Here is a 26,496-nt window from a genome sequence, read left to right as displayed (position 1 = left end):
GCTTGAGCAGCCATCATCCTCTCAGCACCCAACACGTTCTAGTTCCTCACAACAAGCCTGTCTGTAAGGATTCGCCTGCTCTGAGCACCTTTATATATGGAACCATACTCTGTAGAACATCTTTTTATATATATAGTTTTTTGTTGATTTGTTTTGTTTTCCCAGACGGTTTTTCTCCATGTAGCCTTAGCTGTCCTGGAACTTGCTTTGTAGACCAGGCTGGGCTTGAACTCACAGAGATCCACCAGCCTCTGCTTCCCAAGTACTGGGGTTAAAGGTGTGCACCACCACCACCTGACTCCATAATGCGTTTTGATGGCCAAATAAGCTTTTGTTTGTATATAGCACAGTTCTGCTCATTGATTGGAGTTTCAGGTTGTTTTCTCTTACTACTAGGAACGCACTTGAGGTGCAGTTTGTTATTTTGTGTATGCATGCACACACCCCACATCCCTTCTGGAAGTTGTTCTGCGATGTCACTCTGCTCATAGCCAGCATAGGGAGTGTAGGTGGCATCCCACTGTGGTTTTGATTTGTGTTTCTTTGATGACTGGTGATTTCAGACATCTTGTAGCTTTCTTTGAGGTGGGGAGAGCATTTCTCTGCATTCTTTGAGATGGATCTCAACACAGTTGGTCACTTTCCATCTTTGTTATTAAGAAAAGGCACCCTCAGCCTGGAGAGGTGGCTGAGCTGTTAAAAAATAGACTCACAACCAAAACATGTAAGGAAAGGCACCCTGTCCTATTTTTTGAAGTTAGTACAAATTCCATTTATTTTACTATTTATTTATTTATTTTGGGGGGAATGGGACACAACTTGCTGGAGTTGATTGTCTCCTGTCACATGAGTCCTATAGACTGAACCCATCCCACTGAGCCATCTTGCTGGCTCTTCAGTTTCTGATGAGTCAGTAGTATGTTTATGTTAACCTGAGTCAGAATTTAAAAGATGTAAGAAGAATTCCCACCTGATCTGTGCTGTCCCCAAGGTTGCCATCACAGACATCCTCTTACTAGTTCTGTGTATTTGCTGTTGACATTTTGGTTATGTTTGGTTCTTTTGATAATATAACTAGCACCCAGGAGTAGCCGTAGAGCAGGTCATTGGGACGAGTTTTAGGAATCGCTGGGTCAGGTGGGATGTGCCAGTCATGATGGGAGCCTGCCCTTCATAAAGGCTCTACCAGGCTCCACTCCACAGCAGTGAACAAATAGACCAGATTCTCCATATCCTGTTGACAGTGGATTAACAGACTGAAATCTTTGCTATTCTGTTTGGTGGTTTGTTTGTGTGTGTGTGTGTGTGTGTGTGTGTGTGTGTGTGTGTAAGGAAATGGCCTTGCTGTTGAGCTCCAGCCCTTGCTCACTTGAACACACTCTCCTCTCTCAGTTGTTATTTAGAGCTTCTGTGTAAAGCAGGCTCGAGTCTTCCTGCCGTCGTCTTCCACGGAACTCAGATGACAAGTGGGTAGCACTGGGCCCAGCTTCTGCTTGGTGGTTTGGGTCTTACTCATAAGTGTGAAGCTGAGCACATCGGTCACATTTCCCGGGTTTTTTTTTACATTGATATTTATTGAGCTCTACATTTTTCTCTGCTTCCCTCCTCCCTTCAATCCTCCCCCAAGGTCCCCATGCTCCCAATTTACTCAGGAGATCTTGTCTTTTTCTACTTTCTACTTCCCATGTAGATTATATCTATAGTAAGTCTCTCTTTGTAGACCAGGCTGGCCTCAAACTCACTGAGATCCACCTGCTTCTGTGTAGAAGGAGAGAGGACCTGCTTTTTGTCCTGGGCGCCCGGCTAGCTTAACCCCCGAAATAATCACACAGAAATTGTATTAATTAAATTACTGCCTGCATTAGCTCTAATTTCCCATTGGCCAACTCTTACATCTTAATTCAACTTATTTCTACCAAAAACATAAGGTGATGAAAGATTGAAGATAACACCCAATATTGACTTCTAGTTTCTCCCAAATTCATAGACTTGTGCATTCATACACATACATACACACATCAAAAATAAAGTACAAAAAATGCTCTTTAGCAAAATTTCCCATTTTGCTTTAAAATTGAATTTGTTTCCTTGGTTAGTTTGACTAGAACATGCTCTTTTTTTCTTTTCTTCAGGCCAGATAACGCAGTACCAGGGGATGTGCTGGTCCTGACAAAACCGCTGGGGACACAAGTTGCAGTTGCTGTACACCAGTGGCTGGATATTGTAAGTAAAGAGCTGTTTAGAAGTGAGGGTGGAGGTGAGCTGAACAGTTAGCTCTCAGAGTTGCTTTTCAGTTTCAAAGTTTTGTTTTAAGTTGGTGGAAGGTTTGGGAAGTGAAAACTTTAATTTTTACCCCTGTAAAGTTAATCAGTAAAGTCCTTAGATGGATTATCCATATTCTTGTAAATGAAAATTTAATAATGTAATGTTTGAAGGAGTTAAGGCCCATCTTGAGGCATCATATTATATGGACGAGAATTCTGGGACATGAATTCAAATTCATTAATTTTTTATATTTTATGTATATGGGTGTTTTGTCTACATTTAAGTCTGCTCCACACACATGCAGTGCCCTCGGAAACCAGCAGAGGGCGCTGGGTCCCTCTAGAACAGTTGTTAGTCACCAAGTGCGCGCTGAGAAGAGAGCCCAGGATTGAAATGATATAAATAGGGTTAATTGTTGACATGTCAGTCGTAGGGTCTGGGTTGTTGTGATATGCTAGTGTTGCCTTTCCATTGATTAGTAACTGAAAACATTTAGATGTGTGGCTCTTTCCTGGAGAATGAAGAGGGCTGGTTCTCCTGAGCGTTACCCCACAGAGCTGTCGTTCTGGGGTTTTGTTGTTGACAGCTCCAGTCACTAAACTTTTGCTCTCCCCTCATGTCATGGTGGGTTTAATTTCTATAACCACCATCTTGAGAAGTAGTTGGGAAAGAGTAATAAAAACTTATCATTTATCAGCCATTTATCAGCTTGATATAGTCACTAGGAAATCGCAGGGCTTCTGGTTCAGACACCACTGCTTTATTATTTATTTATTTATTTATTTATTTTTGGTGAGTACTCAGAATTTTAAAAAGCAAGTTCCACATACTGTGTAGCAACATAATGTTTGGGGTTGGTTTTGTTTTGGGTTTTGTTGTTATTTAATAAAGGTCAGATGTAATTGTCAAATAGTTTTAGAATCTATAGTCTGAGGATATTGGTTTTTGACAGTCAAGGAGTGACAGGTACAGATATCAGAGTGGCTTCTGGGAGAGGTGGGAGTAATGGGGTTAAGGGTATGCTAGGCGAGCTCTACCACTAAGTCCTCATCCCAGCACCCTGGGTATTGTCTATAGTGTAGTTCAAGGCAGGTGAATGAATGCATGAATTACATGATTGATTAGTGGTCCATGCTATCTTTGTGCCGTGAACCTTACATCATGGTGCTGTAAGTTCTTTGAAAATCAGACAAGGCCTTTTTGTCTTTTTGATGATACCTTGTTTGCTCACCCAAGGCTGTTATCCACATGGACAGTTGAAAATTTCACATCTATTTGCATCAAGATAGCTTCACTGCAGGAGTCAGTTAAAATAAAAAGTATAATGTAAAAAATAAAAGCCATTTACCTAATAGAGGAGATGGGGAAGTGAGCCAAGGACATAGGAAGAATTCTGTTTTTGTTACAGCACTCAAGGTTGTGAGTACTAGTCAAGTGCTTGCCTGAACTGCACCTCAGCCCTTGACCAGTGTTGATGCAGAAGAGAGGGTTACAGGTCCAGCATGCTCTGATAGTTCACTGTGGAAATGTGGGCTAAGCAGACAGTGGCGCGGTGGTCGTTCCAGTGGAGAACACTAATCACAGAAGAGCAGTGTTAGAGCATTTCTGTGTCTTCACACACTCGATAAATAAGATTCCCAGTACTCGGGTGTAGCTCAGGGTGCTGAGCATCTGTGAGGCCCTGGGTTTGATCACTAGCATTCTGCACACATATCACACATACCCCAGTCCCAGAAGATGACTAAGAAAACAAGTATTTAGAAATAAAGATGAATCACATTTTCCTTTTCTCTTTCTCACCTGTGTTCCTATGGCTAGCCTGAAAAATGGAATAAAATTAAGCTAGTGGTCACCCAAGAAGATGTAGAATTGGCATACCAAGAAGCGATGATGAACATGGCACGACTCAACAGGACAGGTAAGGTTTAGTTGCCTACATCCAGTCTTAACTCACAGTGGTCTTTTTTCTAGCTCTTCAGTCATACGAAAAGTAAGGAAACCTAGGCTGGAGGAGAGAATGGCTGGTGACTAAACATCTTCTCTTGGTGCCTGCTTTGGTTCCGTAGATTACTACTGGGAATCTATAGACAGGTGGTATTTATTTATTTATTTATTTATTAAGCTGAAAACAATGTTTAATGCTTGCAGGAAACAGACACGTGAAAAGCCTGTTTTGGATAGGCAGGTGGTATTTGATTTATAGTTTCATTTATGACAGCTCCCTAATACTTGGCAACTTTTTAATGTGAAAGTAACATCACATTGAACCCTGTTGTAAGTCAAGGAGAGCCTGTACACAGCAGTCCGAAAGTGTTAGATGTAACTGTTAGATAATTTCTCACTATGTGTCCACATGTGCCTTCCTCCTCTTTCAAGCCAGTTGTCAGGGTATAAGAATTCCAGTAGGGCCGGGCGCACCTTTAATCCCAGCACTCAGTAGGCAGAAGGAAGATAAATATTTTGAGTTTAAGGCCAGCCTGGTCTACAGAATGAGTTCCAGGACAGCCAGGCCTACACACAGAAACCCTGACTTCGAAAAACAAACAAAAAACACCACCAACAAAACAGTAGGTGGGCTGGAGAGGGGGCTCAGTGGGTTAAGGGAGTCAGCTGCTCTTGCAGAAGATCAGAGTTCAGTTGCTACTCTATTGGGGGATTGACCTCTAAGAACACATCTTATCATGTGCACATACACGTAGTTATTTTTTAATTTAAAACTGCAGAAGAAACAGTTTACCCTTTCAGTTGTGAAATGAACTCTTAATTTTTCTGTGGCTGTTTCAAAATAAATACCATGACCAAGGCAACAACTTACAGAAGAAAGGGTATTAGAGGCTTTAGTTTCAGAGGGTGAGTCTATTTCATATCATGACAGGGAGCATGGTGCTACAGCAGTAGCTGAACGCGTATGTCTTTTATCCACAAGCAGGAGGCAGTGAGCCAGGGCTAACTGGGAATGGCTTAGACTTTTGAAACCTCAAAGCCTGGCCCCAGTGACACACTTCCTTCAACAGGGTCACACTTCCTAATCCTTCCCAAACAGTTCCATCTGCTGGTGACCAAATATTCAAATATATGAGCCTATGGTGGCCATTACTCATTCCAATCACTTCACAAAATTTAGTGCATGACCTTTAACTAGTTAAGAGATAGTGGCTTGTTTTACTTGAATGGAGGATATTTTTTTTTTTTGCAATCACATAAAATATGATAAACCAGGATGCCGTACAAATGTCAAATGTTACTTTTTCTTTCACATATATTTACATATTTAAATAGGTGGGTGCTTGCAAGTGTGTGCATGTTTGTGTAGAGGCCAGAGGTCAACTTTAAGTGCCCTTCACCTTTTTGAGGCAGGGTCTCACTGACCTGAGCTCACCCATTAGGCTAGGCTGGCTATGCAACAAACCCTATATATCCACCTGTCTCCATCTCCCCAGCATATGGCACCAGGCACAGGGTTTTCACTTGGATTCTGGGGCTTGAGTTTGTACTTCACTGACTCTGCTTTCTTCCTGGCCCTGGCTATTGCTTTAGTTGTAGAAAAATAGCTGCTTTGGCCATAGACAAAGCCTGTAAGTAAGGGGTATAGTAAAATTACCCTGGCTGAACAGATTTTGCCTCCAGGCTTCAAAATATGCCAAGGAAAGACTTATTTTTCTTTTTAAAGATTTTATTCATTATTTATACAGTGTTATTTCTGCATGCCAGAAGACGGCACCAGCTCTCATTATAGATGGTTGTTAGTTACTTTGTGATTGTTGGGAATTGAACTCAGGGCCTCCGGAAGAACAGTCAGCACTCTTAACTTCTAAGCCATCTCTCCAGCCCTAGGAAAGACTATTCTAAAGCTAATCGTTCATTACAAGAAGGACAAGGCATTTGAAAACTGAGTTCAGATGTACTCAGTTTGTCATTTGTGTGATTAACTGATAATCCAAACTTTCCCATTTCAGGTGTTTGTATTTAGACTTACTGGCCAGGTAACATAAAGATGTTCCATCTGCTCATCATGAGCCCTTTTGAAACTGGATCGGAGTTTGTATGTGTGTGTATGCATGTATATATACACACATATGTATATATACATATAGCCAGGGCATTATATGGCAGCAGATCTCTTGATCAGATTTCCACGCTTCTAATTTAGTGTTTCCATTAGTGATATACAGTGTACACTGTCGGACATCCCCCATTTTCCCCAAACACTTGGATCTAATTACAACCAGGATTCTAAGCAAATTACTTGTTACATTGCAGTTGTGATAATAGCCATGAGAGTTTAGCTGGTTTTGGTTGTTTTTTGTGGTAAGAGTCAGTCATCACTGGGGAATGATAGCATCCCAAAGACAATGAACTATCAATTGTCCCGATTTTTTTTTTTTTTTTTTTTTTTGAGACAAAGTATCAAGTATCACTATGTAGCCTTGACTAACCTCTAACTCCCAGAGATCAGCCTTCCTCTATCTCCTCAGTGCTGGGATTAAAGGTGTGCTCACTATGCCCCTCCTTCCTCAGATTCTTTTAACAATGTATCTCCAGAGATATAACTTAAGTGTCAGGGGAGGGGCACCTTTTTTTAAACTTCAAATTAATTAAGTGTTCAGTGTGAAATGAATCACTCATTTGCTTATGATTTTTTATTTTTGTTTTGTTTTTTTGAGACAATCTCATGTAGCCTCAACTGGCTTCCAACAACCTTAACTTTTAATCCTCCTGCCTCTGTCTCCTGAGTGCTGAAATAACAGGTGTGTATCCCCATACCAAGTTTTATGCTGTGGTAGGAATCAAAGCCTATTTTATGCAGCCTGATTTTATGGGGGCAGTTTCTAGCTTATGCCAAATGACTGACATATACAAGGCAATCCTTGACACAGTTTAAGTATTTTTTTTTTTTTATTTTTTTAGTGTGTCTTTATGTATCTGTATGGATGAACACATTTGTGCAGGTGCCCTTGAAGGCCAGAAGAGGGCATTAGCTCCCCTAGCGCTGGAGTTACAAGAGTTTGTGCACCTCCTGCCATAGGTGCTGGGAACCATCCTTGAGTTCTGGGAGAGCAGTAATCACTCTTACATGCTGAGCTGTCGCTCCAGCCCTACTTTAATCACCTTACACTGTTTTATTGGTGTTCACACCAGTTAAATATTTTAAAAATTATTATTTTCTAATATAAATAGAATTATTAATCTTAATTAATTAGTAATTATATTATTATAATTAAGCAGGGACACTTCTCATGGCTCCTTTAAAACCCCTAAGCATTGTTTTTAGTTTTTATGCACTGCTGCCCCCCCACCCCCTTACCTGTATGAATATGGGTATGTGGGTGCCGTGGGATTTCATGAAAGGCAGAGGACAATGTCGGTTGGCCCTCACCTTCCAGCTTGTTTGAGGCAGATCTCATTTGCTGCTGCATATGCCAGATATATGAACTTCTGAGAAATTCCCATCCCTGCCTCCCAGAGGAATGCTAGAAATGGAGATGCTCCATTGGCCTTATGCTGGTTCTGGGGATCTGAATTCAGGGTCTCACGCTTGCATGGCAAGTGCTTTACCCACTGAACCATTCCTCCAGCTACTGTCTTACAGTATTTGCTGTGTAGAAATTTGCTGCATTTGGCAGCCAGCAGATGGGCTTCTCAACAAATGGTGCTGGAACAAATGGACGTCACACGCAAATCCAAAAGCAGGCTAGGCATGGACCTTTATCTCTCGTGAAATTTAACTCAGCTTAAAGCAAGAATGCCCAAATCTTCCACAAATATATTTTCCCAAGCCTACTACTCAGGAGGCTAAGGGAAGGGGGTCATAGGTCAAGGCCTGCCTGGTAAAAAAGTTTATTGCCAACCCAAGCAAAGTGGTGAGACCCTGTCTCAAAAATCCAGAAGGGGGAGGGAGAACATGGAATTATATGCCTCCAATAGAGATCCTTTTTGGTTTTGTTGTTTGTTTGACATATATATATAGTGTGTGTGTGTGTATGTGTGGTTTTTTTTGTTTTGTTTTGTTTTGTTTTTGAGACGGGTTCTCTGTGTAGCCCTAGCTGTCCTGGAACTGGAACTCACTCTGTAAACGAGGCTGGCTTTGAACTCACAGAGATCCACCTGCCTCTGCTTCCTGAGTATTCTGATTAAAGGCTTAAGCTACTACCACCACCTGGCCAATATAATATATTTTGATCATGTTCTTTCCCCTCCCTAGAAAAATTTTAAAAACTAATAGAAATCAGTAGAGAAATAACCAACGCCTAAGTTGTAGCCTCTTGTCTCTCTGATCCCTGTTTGGAATGTGTTCACTATCTTTTTTTAACCTTGTTGTCTTTGCTTTGGGAGATCTCTACCTGTTGTCCTACTGTAATAAATCTCTCGCTAGTGCAGGTTGTTTTAGGAAGTACTGTTACAATTCTGCAGAATATTTGATTTGGCCCTTCACTTATGAGGGAAACAGTTTGCCGTGTAAAGGGAAAGAGAAAACCTTCCAATCATGACAGTTCTGATACCTGATTGATATTGAGTCCCCCACACAGCACTACTAAAGGACTACTTGAATAGCACTCGAGAGTTGGAACTGCATGTAACTTGAAAGGTCTAATTAAACTAGCAGTTGTATGTGATTGCATGTTTATGTATCAAAATGCTTTGGAATGGACTGGTATTGAAATGAAAATGTAAGGATCGTTATGGAATGTGTCTGTTATATTTTCCTTATGTGCTGCATTTGTTTAGAGCATAAATTATCTTTTTATAAAAAACTTGTTCTAAGTGATAAGGCTGAATGAATACTGTAATTGAAAATATCTTTTAAGTCTTTATCATGTTTTCCTTCTTAAAAAAATATAAAAACAGCCATTGCAAATTATGTCATTTCTGATTACCCAGAACTTGTTATTAAGTCAATTTTAGACTTTATTAGAAACATCAGCAAAAAAAGTACAGAAGAAAATTATACATAGTTATAGTTGTCCACCCCAAAACAGCTTCAGTTTGCATTTTTAAGTATTCCCCGATGACTTTTAACTATTTCCCTTCAGCTTACTGTTGTTGCGTTAAACTAGTGGTCATTACAAGCACAGATGTACTTGGTGGCTGCCCTTACTCCTTTAGTATTTCTAAGTTATTATCCATGTCATTATATACACTAGAACAGAGAATTTTGAATGACCAAATCATGTTCTACTACAAAGACAGTCTACTTTTTAAAAATCCATTTAAAAATGAAACTTCTTGTGATTTTTACTAAAAAAAAAAACGCTGTATGATTGTAGTCGGAACCAAGCGAGCAAAGGGGAGTGGGCTTTTTGGCAGATGGTGCTGGAACAAGTACACATCCATATGCAGAACCAAAAGATTGTTGTCTTTCACAAAAAGTAACTCAAAATAGCTATAGATCTAAATATGCCAAAGAACTGTAGCCCTCCAAGAGAGTGACACAGAAGAACATTTAGGTGATAGTCGGTTTGGAGGTGACTTTTTAGATGCAACAGTTAGATGCGAAGTTTTGTACTCCTTAAAGGAGAATGATGGGTGTTTAAAAATCAGAAAGCAAGATGGATGGCACCTGAGGAACAACACCTGCAGTTGCTTTTGGTCCCCAAATGTACACGTACACCACATGCGTGTACACAGAGAATGAAAAGGCAAGGCACATGGGAGAAAGTCTTTACAAAACACATTGCTGATAGTAGTCTTAAGGCCAAAATTCATGGGAAAAAAATCTTAAAACTCAAAAATACAAAAACAACAAAATGGAAAGATCTGAACTGACAGCTAATCAGGAGAGTTGTACTAGCCATAAGACATCCAGAGATGCTCAGGTCATAAGTCCTGGAGAGTTACGTTGTAAAACAGCAAGGTGCTCCTCACATCTCTCAGATGCTAACCAGAACAGGAAGCAGCAGGAACTCTTGCTGTTGGGAGTCAAAATGCGCATCCACTATTCAGCAGAGTTGGAATTAATGTTACTGCCAACCATGTGATCTAACTGTGGTGTGCCTGTTTATCCCAGAGAAATTGTCAAACAGAAATGTGGATGCCCTATTTATAGTGCCTTTGTCCTTAACTACCAAGCTTAGAAACAGCCAAGATAACTTGTCAGTGGATGAACAGATAAAATGGCATGTCCAGGTAATGAGGTATTACTGAACAGTTTGGGCTGCCAATCAGTGAAAGAGCCTGGGAAAGCCTACTGTATACTGCTAAATGAAAGAAGCCAGTCTGAAAAGATCATGACCTTCCTGAAAAGGCAAACCATAGAGACAGTAAAGAGATGAGTGGCGGCCAAGGCTGAGAAGGAAGGGAAGGGGCAGAGCAGGGAAGCTACTTCTCACGATGCATGTTGTTACACATTTATAAACAAACGAGGAGTCCTCATATAAACCTCGGGTCGTAGTTGACGGTAAAATACGAGTTTGACTCATCAGATGCACTAATGCAAAGTGTCCCCATAGGCCATGTGGGAATCCTGAATGACATTTTGTTCAGTTTTTGTTTAAACATGCTCAGTTGCTTCTTTTTTCCTAATGCTGTTCTGAATAAGCAAACCTTTAGGCCTGGTATGGCACATGCCTGTAATCCCAACACTTGGAAGGTGAGGCCAGCCTATATCACATACTGACCTTGTCACAAAGAAAGCTCCCTAGTAAGAATGCTTATGTCAGACATTTTTTTAAACATGTTAGTAGGTTGTGGGTTGTTTTGACAGGTTTCCTTACAGCTCTTTTGTAGTAATAAGGGCGGCAGGGCTGCGTTCCCAGCACCCCCGGCCGCCTGCCCGGCTAGCTTATGCCTGAAATAATTACACAGACACTGTATTCTTTTAATCACTGCTTGGCCCTTTAGCCCTAGCCCTTACTGGCTAATTCTCACATCCCGATCAACCCATCTCTAATAATCTGTGAGAACCGGTCTTACCGGGAAGATTCTAGCCTAGTCCATCCTGCTTCATGCCGGGAGCGGGGCATGGCGTCTCTCTCAGGCATCTGCTCCTGAGAGGGCTGTGGAGTCTCTGAGCTCACTTCCTCTTCCTCCCAGCGTTCTGTTCTGTTTACTCCTCCCACCTATCCTCTAACCAATAAAATGGGCCAGGGCAGTTCCTTTATTAGCCAATGACCTTCCTCCATCATTTCCCCTTTTTCGGTTTAAACAAAAAAAAAGGCTTTAACATAGCAAAATTACATATAACAAAACAGTTATCAAGTAAAAGTTACAATAAACTTTATCATAACTAAGGAAAACTATAACTATAACTAACTATTCTTAACTCCATCAAAGACTCCAGAAAGATATAATATTACCTAAGTAAACAAGAACTAAGAAACTTCAAACTCTAGAAATGACAAAGACATCTCACTGTCTGGAGAGTCACCCAAAGTTCTTTTGTACCGTTGGGGCATCCATCTTCAGCCTTCAGGCCCATGGTATCCAGCAGACATGTCCATAAAGCAGGAAAATTCAAAGTCAGTTCAGTCACTATCTGTTGTGTCCTACAGAATGTCTCACAGACTCTTTCAAAATGAATCAGGAACCCCGAAAGATCATCTCACCTTAGGCAAGTTCAGTAGTCCTCTCTCTGTGGGTTCTCTGTGTCCAGTTTATGCAATAGTCCAGGCAAGAGCAGTTTCTTGCCCAAATGGCTATCAAAACTCCATAACGAGCCTCTTCGATGCCCATCTTCCTCTTGAAGTAGATTGGTGCTGCCAGGAGCAGAGTGTCTCATTGTCATGAAAAGTCCTCAGTTATTAAAACATTAAATGTCCTATTCTGTAATCTTTGAAAGACATGAAGAATGTCTATCTAATATATATCTCTATATATCTAGAAAATCTAACTAACATGACTACAAGCTTTACTATTATCGATGATTATCCATTAACAACCTATATTTCTTAATTATACAGCACATATTTAAATGAACTACACAATCACAATACCTTAATCAAAATCAGAAACACTTATACATATAACAAAATTGACCTTAAATCTCTATCAATAAAGCAAAATCTATACTAATGTAAATTATTCATATCTATATCATATCCCCCTTAAAATGTAAAAGAACGTTTATAAACCATATTTGGGAACATGGGCGCAGTTTTTTCTCTCCAAACTGCTTCCTGCTGAATGGGGGCATCGTTAATTAGGTCTTTCATGGTATAACCTGTGTGCTAGTTTCATCTCAGTTGGCAGTTGAGCGAAGCCATTTTCTGAAGATATTCACTGCAACCCTTCAGGAGGGCGTGGTCCATCATACCAAATTGGAGTAGAAGAAATGAACAGCGTCTCATCCTCTGTGAAAACAAAATAAGAAACTCCTTTCCAAAGTATCATGTCCTTAGATCCAAATTTCAAATTTAAGGCATTTTCAAAGTATCTATGTTGGATTAGTTCAGCAGCATTTATAAACAAATATCTTTTAGCAGTTGTTTGTCCTTCCTCAGCATTCAAACAATTCAAAGAGAGCATAATAGCATACAGTATCAAAATTCTCTGTGTATTTTCCATCTTTGTGCAGCTGTGTTTTAACCTCTATTTTGTTTATTTTTACTTTTAACTCTTTGCTTTTTGAGACAGGTTCTCTGTATCTTTGACCTGAAGTAACTCTGTAGACCAGGCTGTCTTTGAACTCTCAGAGATCCGCCTGTCTCTGCCTCCCAGGCATTCGGGATTAAAGGTGTACACTACTACACCTTGAACTCACAGAGATCTGTTTGTCTCTGCCTTCTAGGCACTGGGATTAAAGGCGTGTGTTACCACACACAACAACTCTCTTCCTTTTTTTGTTTTTTACTTTAAGAACTTCAACTTTTAGTCTGCATATATTTTTAACACACTTTAAACCATTTAAAAATTTTCTTTGTCTTTGAATCTCTCTTTACTGTATATCTCTCTTTTTCTGACCACATGAGTCTTTAATTTACCAAGCAATGTCAGTAGGATTAAAGGCGTGGCTTTGCCAGCTAGATCCAGTCCATTCCTTAGCTTTCCAGCCTCATGGCTGAGGTACTGGCTGTAGCCAGCAAGCGAGTTTCAGCAGCCTGTGCTTGCAAACCGCAGAAACCGCCTGCGTAAAAGAGTCAGAATTTGTCCTGGCAGGACAGCCCAGAAAGCCGGCATTTTTAAATGGCGCAGCTTTTTTCCTGCTATGGCTGAAAACCGAAAAGCATGCGTTCAGCTTTTCATCAACACCGTTCAAGTGTTTCGTGGCAGGACCTCTTAATGAGCTGCAGGGTTTTGCAGCTAAAGCTGAGTCAGGAAGCCTCTCTTAGATGAGGCTCTTGCTTGCCTCTAGCAAGCAGAGTAGACCCGAGAACACAGCGAGTCTAGTTGCCATCAAACAAATCGTAGCACTTTACTCCAAATGCTCTATTCAAAAGCTCTGTCCCCCACAGGAGCCAGACAGAGATCGCAATGGTGGCACAGCCCCAGGAAGTCGCACTTTAAAATGACACAGCATTTTTTCTGCTACTGTTGCCGAATCAGAAAATCTCTCTACAGCACGCCACCAACAAACAGCAAAAATCTGTGTTAAACTCTCTCTCCCTTATTTTTAAGCCTTCTCAGGTTTTTTAAGTGGGTTTAGTCCATCATGTGGGGCACCAACTGTAGTAATAAGGGCGGCAGGGCTGCGTTCTCAGCACCCCCGGCCGCCTGCCCGGCTAGCTTATGCCTGAAATAATTACACAGACACTGTATTCTTTTAATCACTGCTTGGCCCTTTAGCCCTAGCCCTTACTGGCTAATTCTCACATCCCGATCAACCCATCTCTAATAATCTGTGAGAACCGGTCTTACTGGGAAGATTCTAGCCTAGTCCATCCTGGGTCGGAGCTTCATGCCGGGAGCGGGGCATGGCGTCTCTCTCAGGCATCTGCTCCTGAGAGGGCTGTGGAGTCTCTGAGCTCACTTCCTCTTCCTCCCAGCGTTCTGTTCTGTTTACTCCTCCCACCTATCCTCTAACCAATAAAATGGGCCAGGGCAGTTCCTTTATTAGCCAATGACCTTCCTCCATCACTCTTTGATGACTAGGGATGTTGGCTGATGGAACTGCTCCTAGGTTCCATGTGGCTGAGTGGTTTACGCTGCAGGAAGAACTCAGCCTCCAGCGTTTGACCCTGGTCTTTGTTGACTTTCTGACTGCTGTGTGCCATCTCCGTAAGGATACTGAGTGGGGAAAGATGAATTTTTCTTACTCACTCCTCTGCTTCTCTCAGCTGCAGGCCTTATGCACACATTCAATGCTCATGCAGCCACTGACATCACAGGCTTCGGGATTCTGGGCCACGCACAGAACCTGGCCAAGCAGCAGAGGAATGAAGTGTCGTTTGTGATTCACAACCTTCCAGTGCTGGCCAAGATGGCAGCTGTGAGCAAAGCCTGCGGGAACATGTTTGGCCTCATGCACGGGACCTGTCCGGAGACGTCAGGTACAGGCTCCTGTTCCCTACTCAAGCTAGGAAAGCCTGGGGCACCTGTGAGTCCCCACTTTGTATGAAGTCAGGCATGACAGTCACCTCTCCCTGTTGTGGGTTTGCAGTGCCCTCCAGTGTGACTGAGATGCTGTAAGTGTGTTCCCCTTTTTGATACATGCTTGGTGTGGAAGATGAGCTCAGGAAAGATAGGTCATATCTGATTCACTGAAAACTTACTCCTTGAACTCTAACACCCATAGATAAATTTAAGCAGTCTACTTTTTTTCTTCTTAAAAAGCATTTTAACTTGATGTCTTAGAAGAACATCACGGTGTTGCCTATTACTTGGAAAGCAGAGTCAGGGTGGTTACAAGTCTGAGGCGAATCTATACAACATAGCAAAGCCCTGTCTGTGTCCAAAAACGTAGCCAGGTGTGTCTTGCACATGATTGTAATCTTTGTGCTCAGGGGACAGAGGCAGGAGGATAACCAGCCCAAGCTGTGAACTGAGATCAAGTTTTAAACATACACAGTTGAAGAGTGGAATAGTATGGGGCTGGAGAGATGGCCCAAAAACCAACAGCATGTATTGCTCTTGCAGAGAGAGTTTCCAGTACTCACATCTGGCAGCTCACAACTGTCTGTAATTCCAGCTCTGGGGGAGCTAATGGACACCCTCACTCATGAGCATAGGCATGATTAAAAATAATATCTCTTAAAAAGTGTGGCATAGTGTATGTACTGTGCTCCAGGGTGTATGCATGTACCGTGTTTCAGTGTGCGGACTGCCCTTCGGGGTGTGTGGACTATCCTTCCGGGTGTATATACCACTTGAGAGTGTTATTTCCTTTTTGCCCTAAGTTTCTCTTTCTTTACCCTCTAGTTTTCTTTACCTCCTTTTTTTTTTCTTCTTCAGTTTTTCTCATTTCCATTTCATTTTCTCTATAACTACTTTTACACATGTTCCTAGACCCAACTCCCAGGAAACTGACCAACAGGGGCCTGAGTCTGTAACAGACTCTGGTATCAGGCCAGGGGTGGAGACCATGGAGCCATCTACCAGAACTTGACATTCTCAGCTTGCTGCTCAAAGCAGTGTTTCTAGAAGTAGTTAGAACCCCTTTAGCTGCTCTCTGGCTGGAGCAGTTTCTGCCACCTCATGGGCACTAAGTGAGCATTGTGTGAGTTAGTGGCCACAATCATTGAATTTGGTTCCTCGTTTTCTGAAAGTTTTTCCCTGGACACTTAGAAACTCAAAACTTTCCGGCCTGGCTGTTAGAAACAGGAAGGAAAATTGGTATCTTTGTGTTTTGCAGAAAGTTAAGAGTCAAGACTAGCGCCTTCCAGGAAAGACTTTCTCATGAATTTTAAGTTTAAAAGCACTGTTCCCAGTAAGATGTTTCCCATGCCGGGTAAAGGACCCCTTGTTGTTTATCTCCTAGTGTGGAGTAGGTCACTGCCCTGTGTGCTTCTGGCCCCGCACCCACACCTGTCCTTTCGCTTGTGTTTCCATGCTGTGGAGTAGAGGGTTGCTGTCTGTGATTAGATAGGTCATTTTCAGTTTGATGTTAGTGTTTGAATGTGGTAGGAGTTTACCAACAGATCACTTCCCTTATCTCCAGAGGGGAGCATCACCTCAGTGTAAGTCAGCTCTGGTGGAAACACCCAGAGAGCCCTCCCCTTCCCAGCGCCATACAGATAGTAACCTCTGCTCTTTCTTTGCCAGGAGGCCTGCTCATCTGTTTACCACGTGAGCAAGCAGCTCGGTTCTGTGCAGAAATAAAGTCCCCCAAATATGGCGAAGGCCACCAAGCATGGATTATTGGGATTGTAGAGAAGGGCAACCGCACAGCCAGAATCATCGACAAACCTCGGATTATCGAAGTCGCACCTCAAATAGCCACGCAAAACGTGAATCCCACACCTGGTGCCACCTCCTAATTTAGACAGAGATAGCTATTGGATTTTGTTTTTAAATAGATCTATTTCCTTTATCATCACTTTGATTAAAGACTCGATAAGAACAACAAAAATCTCATTGTGTCTACACATCTGGTGGCCCTAGGTCGGTTTGTGAGTGGATGCAATTAATAAAAAGAAATCCATGGCCTTCTTTTCCTATTACATTAACTGAAGATGCACCCAACCTCGAGGCAGCTTCTGAGTTGAGAATGATATTGTTATCCAATACTGTTGATTCATTTTGAATCTTTAGATGCGTATCTCTTGCCGCATAGGCGCTTTCTAAAGGTGCTTCCCACCCCAGACATTACTGAGAGCAGTGTCACCTGGCAATCTGTGTCTTCTCATGTCTATAAATTGTCTCAGTTGACATTCTAGAAAGGCAGAATTGGTAAGTGACGTGGTGGCCTCCCAGTCGTCAGAGGGTTGCATGAGTCCTTTGAGTCTTTGGTTTGTAAAGAGCTGAGTCTAACAACTCGAGGGCATTTCTTCTACCCAGGACATTCTCCAGTCGCTCACTCAGACTCAGTTCTGTAAGGTTTACTCTGCATGGAAAGCACTTAGAATTAAAAAAAGAATTTTTTTTTTAAAAGCTTTCCTGATACTTGCAGTAATACCATTAATGGTTCTTTACCAATAGGAAAAAGGATACTTTTTGCAATGTAATTAGATGTTCTATAGTGTGACAAGGAATTGCCTTCCGATAGGGGATTCATGTATAATACTCATTTATAATTCAATATCTAATTTACTTCGCAAATAATTTTTGAATATAATCAATAATGACTGTTCTGTGGATGGTAGCATTTAATACATTTTATATTTTGTATAGTGATTTCAGGCCTCTTGTTTAAAATCAGCAGCTTTTTAGCCTAATTCTTAGCATCATTTTGTCTCTGCGCCCATACTTTTTTGTGCACGCATTTTGTGATCTGTCTAAAACCTGCATTGCCAACATTGCAGCTCAAATTTAAAAGTTGTTATTCAAATAAATATTTAATTTTTTTAATTGCTCTTGTATAATCAGATGCCCTTTTTAGTATTATTTTAGAAGCATTTGGGAGGGTTTTGCCTAAAGTACAATTTATTGGGGAAAACTAGATTTTAGTTTTATAAAACTTTTAAGTCTTTCATGGGACCTATATTTTCTTGAATTAAATTTTGTAGTTTTAGAACAAATAGGCAGTCTACAAAGGTGTTATCTGTGTTTCTTAAAAACAACAGGGGCTTCCTCACCTTTTAACTTATGAAACAGCTGGGGTTCCCATCGTTAAGCACAAGGGCACTGGGTCCTCACGCTCCTGTCTCCAGTAGAGAAAAGCACCACTTCTCCAGTTCACAGTGCTTCCTGCTAACGGGCCCAAAGCTGCACTTTGTAAAACTCCCACCCTCACTCCTCAGCACAGAAAACCAGGAACCTGCCACTGGGCAAATGGAATTCCCTGAAAGGAAGCGAGCGGCTGCAGCGTGGCTGTCTCCTTCAGGAGCCGCAGGACCTCCTGTATCCACCTGGAGCTGGAACTGGAGCCACCAGAGTGTGGCCCCGAGCAGAGGAAGCTGTCACAGAAGGACATAATTGGACACTATATAGGAATCAATACGATGTTTGTCCTCGAAAGTACACACCAGTGGTCTGCAAAATAAAATGTGTTGGAATCCTGAGTGCAGAAAATACACTGTCGGGCTTGGTTCTGTTTTGTTTTTAAGTAGGTGAAATCGGAGCTGATCCTATCTGTTCCGGAAGCTGGCACTTGTCTTGGTGGCAAGCCTGTTGAGAGGAAGCTAGATGGTTAATACCCTGAGCAAATTGTCTTTGAAGATTCATTTGGAAAAGAAATGCCAGGGACTTGAGGTCCATGGATTCACGATCCAGAGCTCTTGTTTTCAGAGTGCTCATAAACCTGTGTTGGAATCGCCTGGGCATTTGTCACGAGACATTCCTGCCTTTACCCCAGACCCAGAGTCAGTGTTTCTTGCTGCGAAGCCAGGTAATCTCTCTTCAAAGCGAACCCCTTAGGGCTTTGTACATTAAAGCTTGAGAACCACTGATCTCAAAAGGGGTGTGGGGGTCCCTAGTCTTAGCCATTCTGTTTATTTCGTGTGTGGGTGTGTGCGTGTGTAGTTCCTTGACTCAAGTGTCTGTCATAGGGCTCAGTCTCTGTGGAACTCGTAAGTTTATCCCACAGTCACTATTATCTGATTTCTGGACCAGACTAAGACTGCCCTGGGCAGTGTTCATCTTGGAAATCCGTACAAGTTCTGTGATGGAGTTGCACCCAGAATAGTTGAGTAGGACGAATAGCATTGCTAACTATACCTGGAGAAGCTGGGCCCACTAGAGAGCCAATTCCCCTCATGTTGAGAGATTTTACAAAGGAATGTCAAAAGTTAAGCTGGTTATTTCCACAGTCTGGGTTGAAACCAATTGTTTCTAAGGAAAAAAATTGGATAATAACATACTTGTTCTTTTTGGTTCCGTATTTTGAAATATCTTACTTAGTCTTAGAAATTCTGCATGATTTATTCTTTTTTTAAAATTTATTTATTATACAATATTCTGTCTGTGTGTATAATTGCATGCCAGAAGAGGGCACCAGACCTCATTACAGATGGTTGTGAGCCACCATGTGGTTGCCAGGAATTGAACTCAGGACCTCTGAAAGAGCAGGCAATGCTCTTAACCTCTGAGCCATCTCTCCAGCCCCCTGCATGATTTATAACGAATAAGTGGAAGTATTTTGATTGTTCTGATTATATAAGTACATGAGTGTCACACTTGCAGTCTGAATTCAGCATCGCCCTTAAAAGTCTGGCGCTGCTAAGATGACTCACTGGGTACAAGGTGCTTGCCTCATCCTGATGACATGGGTTCCATCCCCAGAGCCCATGTGGAAGGCAAGCTGACCACATGCACACATGGCATGTGCTCACACTTGATACATTCTAAAGTATTTTAGACGGCTGAGTTCTAGGTCTTTGTCTTACTCTGTAGATACAGAAACAGTAGCTACACGCTTTTATTTTCAGAGGTGATTAGCACATAGATGCTCGAAAGACCTGGTGGTAAATCTGCACGTGCACAAACCCCATTTGAGCTGCTCACTTCCACATCTGATCAGCCAGTCGTGGCAATCTCTGTCCCTTTCTCATTGGGAACCCACAATCATGAAACACCAGGGGCCACAGTGAGACTCCAGAATCCTCTCAGTGGCGCACAAGCATTGCTTTGCCTTTGATTACATCCTGTCATGAATGAGCAGTAGTGGGGGGCTATCAGTTAAGCTGGGCAGCACTTCTGGGCATCTAGGCATGGTCAAGAACCACCGAAGCCAAGCTGGCTGTACGTGGGTATGATTAGTGAGTAGGGGCACACAGGTCTTGACTCCTCTCTAAGGTTTCCTGTACTTGACAATCCTCAGATGTCAACACGGCTTACGTTGATTGTCCCTGCTGGGTCATGCCGCCCTTAAAGGGAGTTTGATGCCCAGGAGAAAGGCAATGAAGCCCATCAAACTCAGTGCAACTGGGCCTGCTAACACAGGACTAATCCCGTATACTCAGGCTGACACCTCAAGTTCAAAGTCAGTCTGGGCAACCTAACGAGGCCCTGCCAAGAAAAAAAAAGCTTGGGAGTGTAGTTCAGTGGTAGAGTACTTGTCTGGTATGCACAGGCCCCAGGTTTAGTCCACAGTACTTGCAAAAACCAAACTTCCATGAAAGAAAACAAAAATAAAAAAATTCACTATGGTTCCTGTAATCGTGATGTGATTATGGAAAAGGCTGACATAGCTTCCATTATTGTGTTTCAGGAATAAAATGACGTGTACATGGAAATAGATAGGATGTAATGTTTATCATCCAGGTGCGTTTTGCATAGTTTTAAAGTCAAATTATATAAAATTTGATGTCTAGGATATATTCTTGGGTTTGGGTTCATCTTGAGAAATAAAACTACAATCATTTGAACCTTTATGTTTCTGTTTACTAAATGCTAGTTTCTGTTTGTCATACAGTCAGCAATATAAAAATTCAGGAATGGATATTTCTCAGATGTTAGATTAAGACAGCTTTCGGGGCACTTGAGACAGTTGTGAAATTCGTTGTCCCTCATCCATCTGCAGCTCCCAGGAGCGATGTGTGAAGCGGTGAGACAAGCTGAAGCTTCAGTGGAGACACCAAGGAACACTGCAAGCAGGGAGTAGAGCCAATCTGGGAAAGGGCGCACGGGCTACTGCCAGCAAGGCTGTAGGGTTGGGGCTGCTCAAGCCTTTTGGAGCATCCGTCATAACTGCACATGCTCCAGCGCTGGACCACAGCTACTGGGTGTAATGCTTGTCTGCTGAAGTTTGGTTCGGACTTGGTCTGACCATTCCTTGCTATTTTCCTAGTCCTTTTAGAGTGGACATACACATAATTAAAAATCATCTAATATTTAAAAATAATTTTCGAAGATTTTTTTAAAAAGTAGTACTTAGTCTCCCGAGAGCAGAATGCTAAGTGACGTTTAGCCAAAGTATTTATTGAATGTGGTTGGTGGCCAGACACTCTGCAGCTCCCTGGGGCCTGCTAGCAGCTGGAAACCAGGTGTTCAAACACGCGAGCCTCTGGGGGACACTGCACATTTCAACCACAAGCTCCACCGCATCAGCATTTCAGCTGTGGAACTCGCTGCTGCGGCACTGTCTGCAGTTTCATGCAGAAGTACTGCATGCAAGTCCAGACTTGTATCTGGAAGTCTAATTCCGTGACTCCTAGCTAACTGGAACCAAGACCCAGATGACAATGTGACACGGTGGCTGGTATCAGGTGCCTACTGCTGGTCAAGGCAACACGGCCCCTCACACCTTCCAAACCTGTCTATCTGCTGATTGGCCTGCAGAGTTAAGTCCATCAGAGTCCATTCTCAACCAGCTCATACTTGGAGAGACCACACTTGAGTATAGAGCGCAGCTTAAGGAAGCTGGTTTGCTAGAGACTGCCATATGAGATGATTCCTATAGGACCAAGCTACAGAGAGTATGTTTTCAACATAAGAAGATAACGTGTCCATTTCTGCTCCTACCCCCTTTCTTTAATAGATTTATTTATTCATTTATTTATTATGTATACAATATTCTGTATATTCTGTCTGTGTTATGCCTGCAGGCCAGAAGAGGGCACCAGACCTCATTATAGATGGTTGTGAGCCACCTTGTGGTTGCTGGGAATTGAACTCAGGAGCTTTGGAAGAGCCATCTCTCCACGCACCCCACCCCCACACACCCCGCCCCTTCCTTTAGAGATGAGTTTTCACTGAGATGGAAGGTGGCCTTCTGAGCTGACTTCCCAGTGTTGGGATGTATTATTTCCTTTCCTTCTTTTTTTTGGTTTTAATTTGTCTCATTTTGTTGTTTTTCAAGACAGACTTTCTCTGCGTAGTCCTGGGACTCACTCTGTAGACCAGCCTCGGGGTGCTGAGATTACAGGTGTGCATCCGTATCCCCAGAATTTCTATCTAATGAACAATGCAAGTTCACGTGGCTAATGCCAAGAAGAAGGTACACACGATGGGATGAAGGGAAGAGATTTTTCCAGTGACACTGGCCAGCCCTTTCTTCTTGTTTTGGCAGGCACCTTAGAAGTACAGGGGTTAGAGTTGGTAGCTCAGGAATATAGTGTTAGCCTAGTATGCCTGAGGCCCTGAGTTTGATTGATCCCTGGCACCACAAAAAACAAAAACAAAAAAAAAAAAAACCAATCTAGTTAATTTGAGTCAAAGACACAAAATATCGTGCCAGATTAAAGCCGGCCCTCGGATTCCAGCCTCCTGCTCTTGTACGCTCTCCCCCACTCAGATTTTATCGTCAGGTCATCACACCTTCCCTGCCTCTAGTTCTAGTATGAGAGCCCACTGCTCACGTGATCATTGCTCCGCTCTTCCTACTGCCCCTCGTACTTCCTAAACAAGTGTCCATACAGGACACTTGGTAACTGAGAAGTTCTGTGCCAGCTGACTGCGCTTCATTGCTTGCTCAGCAATTTGCCCTGGGTTTTTTGGTGTGTCTCAACCCAAATAATCCCATAAGTAACAATGTCGTTTTTTCATCTTCTTCCAGATTCATACAGATGTAGCTTTTAGTTTCTAGTTTAGGCCGAAAGATTAAAAATCTCCTTGAGCCGGGCGGCGGTGGCGCACGCCTTTAATCCCAGCACTCGGGAGGCAGAGGCAGGCGGATCTCTGTGAGTTCGAGGCCAGCCTGGTCTACAAGAGCTAGTGCCAGGACAGGCTCCAAAGCTACAGAGAAACCCTGTCTTGAAAAACAAAAAAAAAAACAAAAAAAAAAAAATTCTCCTTGAACTCCTATCTTCTCATTCTTTAGACAAGGTTTTATCATAGCTGATGTCAGACTCAATTTGGAGAAGGTAAGTTTCTCTTTGTCCCTTAATGATTTATAGGATGCTTGTCTTAGGCCACGACATGCAGGAATGTGACTATCTGGCTTTTCTTAAATTGTTCCTAAAAGACTGGTTTTTATGGGACAGAAACTGAAGTGTGAGTGTGTGTACCATCCTGCCAACCCTTTGCTACAGAATACTGTAGCTCAGTAGCTGTCATTTAAGGGGTGGGTTGAGGCTGGAGAGATGGCTCTGTGGTGGTTAAGAACCTGTACCGCTCTTGTAGAGGACCTGAGTTCAGTTTTCAGCATCCCCGTTAGGTGGCTTGCAGCCGCCTGTAACTGGAGTTCTAGGGACTCTGACACCTGTGAGCACCAGTTCTCACACACATGCCATCACACAGATACACACATGTATCCGAAAATAATAAAAAATAAAAATAAAAAAATAATCTGTTTTAAAAGAAAAGATGGGAGGCCAGAGAGATTGTTCAGTGGTTAAGAGCACTGGCTGCTTTTTCAGAGGACCCAGGTTCAAGTCCCAGCACCTACATGGCAGCTCGCAAGTGTAACCTTGGTTTCCAAAGATCCCACACCCTCCTCTGGCCTCTGAATGTACAGAGCCTATGGTGTGCTGCTGTGGGATATTTGATCACTGCTGAGACCGCATTAATTAATAAAATCAACCTAGGACAAGAGGTGGAGTCAGCAACTAATCGACGGAGTAGCCATAGAGAGTAAGAGGGAGTCAGGAAAACGGATAGAGAGGCACAGGAAGTAGTGAGGAGGGACTTTGAGTCTAGCAACCTTTTTGTGGAAGAGAAGCTCTCTTTCTGAGACACCGGCTAAGGAGGAAGGTCAGCTAGTTACACCTCGGCCTCTGAGCTGGCAGGTTTTCACTCCAGCATCTGACTGCTGAATCTTTATTAGTAAAATTATAAGATTAGGTTTAGTTTACAAGCAACATTGCACAGATGCATACACAGGCAAAACACTCATACATGTAAAAAGTATAAAAAATTGAATTAAAAAACCAACCAAACAAAATACCACAAACCTGTGATATTTATCAAAACTATACAGCTCACCCTAAGCTCCAGATCACTTCTGCAAAGACCCACTTTTCCAAAGCCGCTCAGCTTTGCCCTTTGCTGGGGTCTGTGAGGTGAACACACCTTGCAGGAGGGGTGGCATCTCTTGTAGAGCAAGGTTAGAGCTCAAGCCCAGCCTGGTCTACATAGAAATTTCCGAAGGAGAGAGACTGTTTCCCTTTGATGTGTTAGAAATCTCAGTGGTGAAGAAGGCTGTGGTGGTGCACGCCTTTGATCCTAGCACTTGGGAGGCAGAGGCAGATAGATCTGAGTTCTAGGCCAGCCTGGTCTGCAGAGTGAGTTCCAGGACAGCCAGGACTACACAGAGAAACCCTGTCTCAAAGAAAAAGAAAAAGGGAGAAGACTTCTCAGTGTCGGTGTGAAGTAGGCCTTCGGACATATACAGTCTGGCCCTGACCCCACTTTGCTGGTTTGAAAACAACCTTTATACTCGTTTTTACCAAATGCCTGGGAAGTGACATAGGCAACTTTTAAAATACACCTTTCAGATTTTATCAGTTTCTCCCAAATGTCTAAAGAGAACGACTTGTTAAATAGCTAAATTTAAGCAGCGAAAACCAGTAGAAACTGAAAACACCCCAGATCAAATTGTTCAAGAGTTGTGCACACCTAAGAGAATTTCATTTCACCGCTCTGGGGATGCACTTGAGTGGGTGGAGCGCTTGCCCAGTGTGTGTGAGGTCCTGGGTTCGATTTCCAGCAGAAGCTAGGTGTGCTGGGCATACCTCTAACCCCAGTGCTCAGGAGAGAGAGGCAGGAGGGTCAGCAGTTCAACGTCAGCCTTGGCTGCAAGTGAGTTTGAGGCTAGCCTGGGCAGCCTACATCCCTGTCTGAAAAGGAAAAAAGAAAAGAAAGATGCTCATTACATGAATAAGAAGCTGTCTGTAATCAACTCGAAATTGAAGAATTCTGAGAATAGATATGGATGCAGGCCAGGTGATTTGGTGGCAAGTTTCCCTTCTGTTGTTCGTTTTTTTTGGAAACAGGGTCTGGTTATGTAGCTCAGGTTGGCCTGGAACCCCCTATGGTTAGGGAATTCACCCATCCTCAGAATAACTTCTGCTAACGGTGACACAAATTGCAGTTTAATTCCTTCTCCCTGCAGTTCCCACTTTATACCAGGTGAGGGCAGTAAGAACCCTAGTTCCCAAGTGAAAAAACACAGCCTTTCCCACAGAAGTTTGTTTTCCAGGACGCGGGGTCAGGTTCCCGCCAGGAGCTCAGGCTGGACGGGTGAAGTTCGGAATTAACAAAGGAATCGGGAGCTTTAGCAAACAAGAGTCTTGTCCCAAAGGTCAAGGCCAAAGGGCAGGCTAATGAACTAATCTCTGCAACCCCAAAACCGGAAGTAGCTATGTGGCTACTTGTTTTTCTTTCTTGGACTATGAACTGTCACCAAATTATATAATGAAAGCGTTTAAGCAGTAATAACATGCTTATGAAGAAAGCAATCTATAAGGAACGCTCTACACTAAAGAAATCAGACAGATTGAGATTATGAGTAGTGGGTGAATTTCAAAGAGATTTTAGAAAAAGAGTTTTTAGCTATGTAAGATAGTTTATGTAATAGTGGGGCTGTGGTGGCAGAGGCAGGCGGATCTCAGTGAGATTGAGGCCAGCCTGGTCTACAAAGTGCCAGGACGGCTAGGAATGTTACACAGAGAAACCCTGTCTCAAAAAAAAGAAAAAAATTCAAAACAAAAAAACATTAAGTATTATACTGTACTAGTAGGCGCTTGTGAAATAACACGGCGGTTTAAAAGAGCTTGCCGAATAAGCCCGACCATCGAAGTTCTATCTCCTTCCACATGGTGGAAGGAAGAGAATCAAGTTCCGCACAGATTGTTCTCTGATCTCCACAAACAAGGATGCAAATACACGCACATAAATAAATGTAACAATCTGGGAGTATTTATTCCACACACTCTTAAAAATTAACGGCTAAACTTTCTAATATTTGAGTATGAATTCACACTAAGTTAAATGTCTCTTTTGAATAGCACAGATTGTTTTCTAATTTTTTTTTTTTTTTTTTTTTTTTTTTTTTGGTTTTTCGAGACAGGGTTTCTCTGTGGTTTTGGAGCCTGTCCTGGAACTAGCTCTTGTAGACCAGGCTGGTCTCGAACTCACAGAGATCCGCCTGCCTCTGCCTCCCGAGTGCTGGGATTAAAGGCGTGCGCCACCACCGCCCGGCTTGTTTTCTAATTTTTATTGGTTAGTCGTGGGAGGAATAGTCACATAAAGTGGTTGTTCATAGATTAAAACTACGAATCTTGAAGTGTGGTTTAGAACCGCCTCGGGTCGTCGGGAGACCTCGCCCCAATCGCTAGAATCTCCGTGTTTCGGTGCCGCAGGGAGAATCCTTGCAGAGTAGAA

At 42.5% G+C, this 26,496-nt stretch overlaps 1 protein-coding gene across 3 annotated transcripts in view; it reads left to right on the top strand.

Moving 5' to 3' along the window:
• Sephs1 (selenophosphate synthetase 1) overlaps positions 1-17,643 on the top strand; it is a 28,774-nt gene extending 11,131 nt beyond the window's left edge. For all 3 annotated transcript variants that reach the window (XM_041630771.1, XM_041630772.1, XM_041630773.1), the window contains 4 exons: positions 2,133-2,223; positions 4,084-4,183; positions 14,475-14,687; positions 16,399-17,643. In XM_041630771.1, coding sequence (XP_041486705.1) covers positions 2,133-2,223; positions 4,084-4,183; positions 14,475-14,687; positions 16,399-16,613 — 619 coding nt within the window. In that variant the 3' untranslated portion in view covers positions 16,614-17,643. The remainder of the gene's footprint in view (positions 1-2,132; positions 2,224-4,083; positions 4,184-14,474; positions 14,688-16,398) is intronic.
• The last annotated feature ends 8,853 nt before the right edge of the window (positions 17,644-26,496 follow it).

Source organism: Microtus oregoni, unplaced genomic scaffold (genome assembly GCF_018167655.1).
Source record: "Microtus oregoni isolate MIOR12 unplaced genomic scaffold, Mior012 000035F_ref0000213, whole genome shotgun sequence".
Taxonomy (NCBI): Eukaryota; Metazoa; Chordata; class Mammalia; order Rodentia; family Cricetidae; genus Microtus; species Microtus oregoni.
The sequence above is the reverse complement of the archived record's forward strand: the minus strand, read 5'-3'. Positions and strand labels throughout refer to the sequence as shown.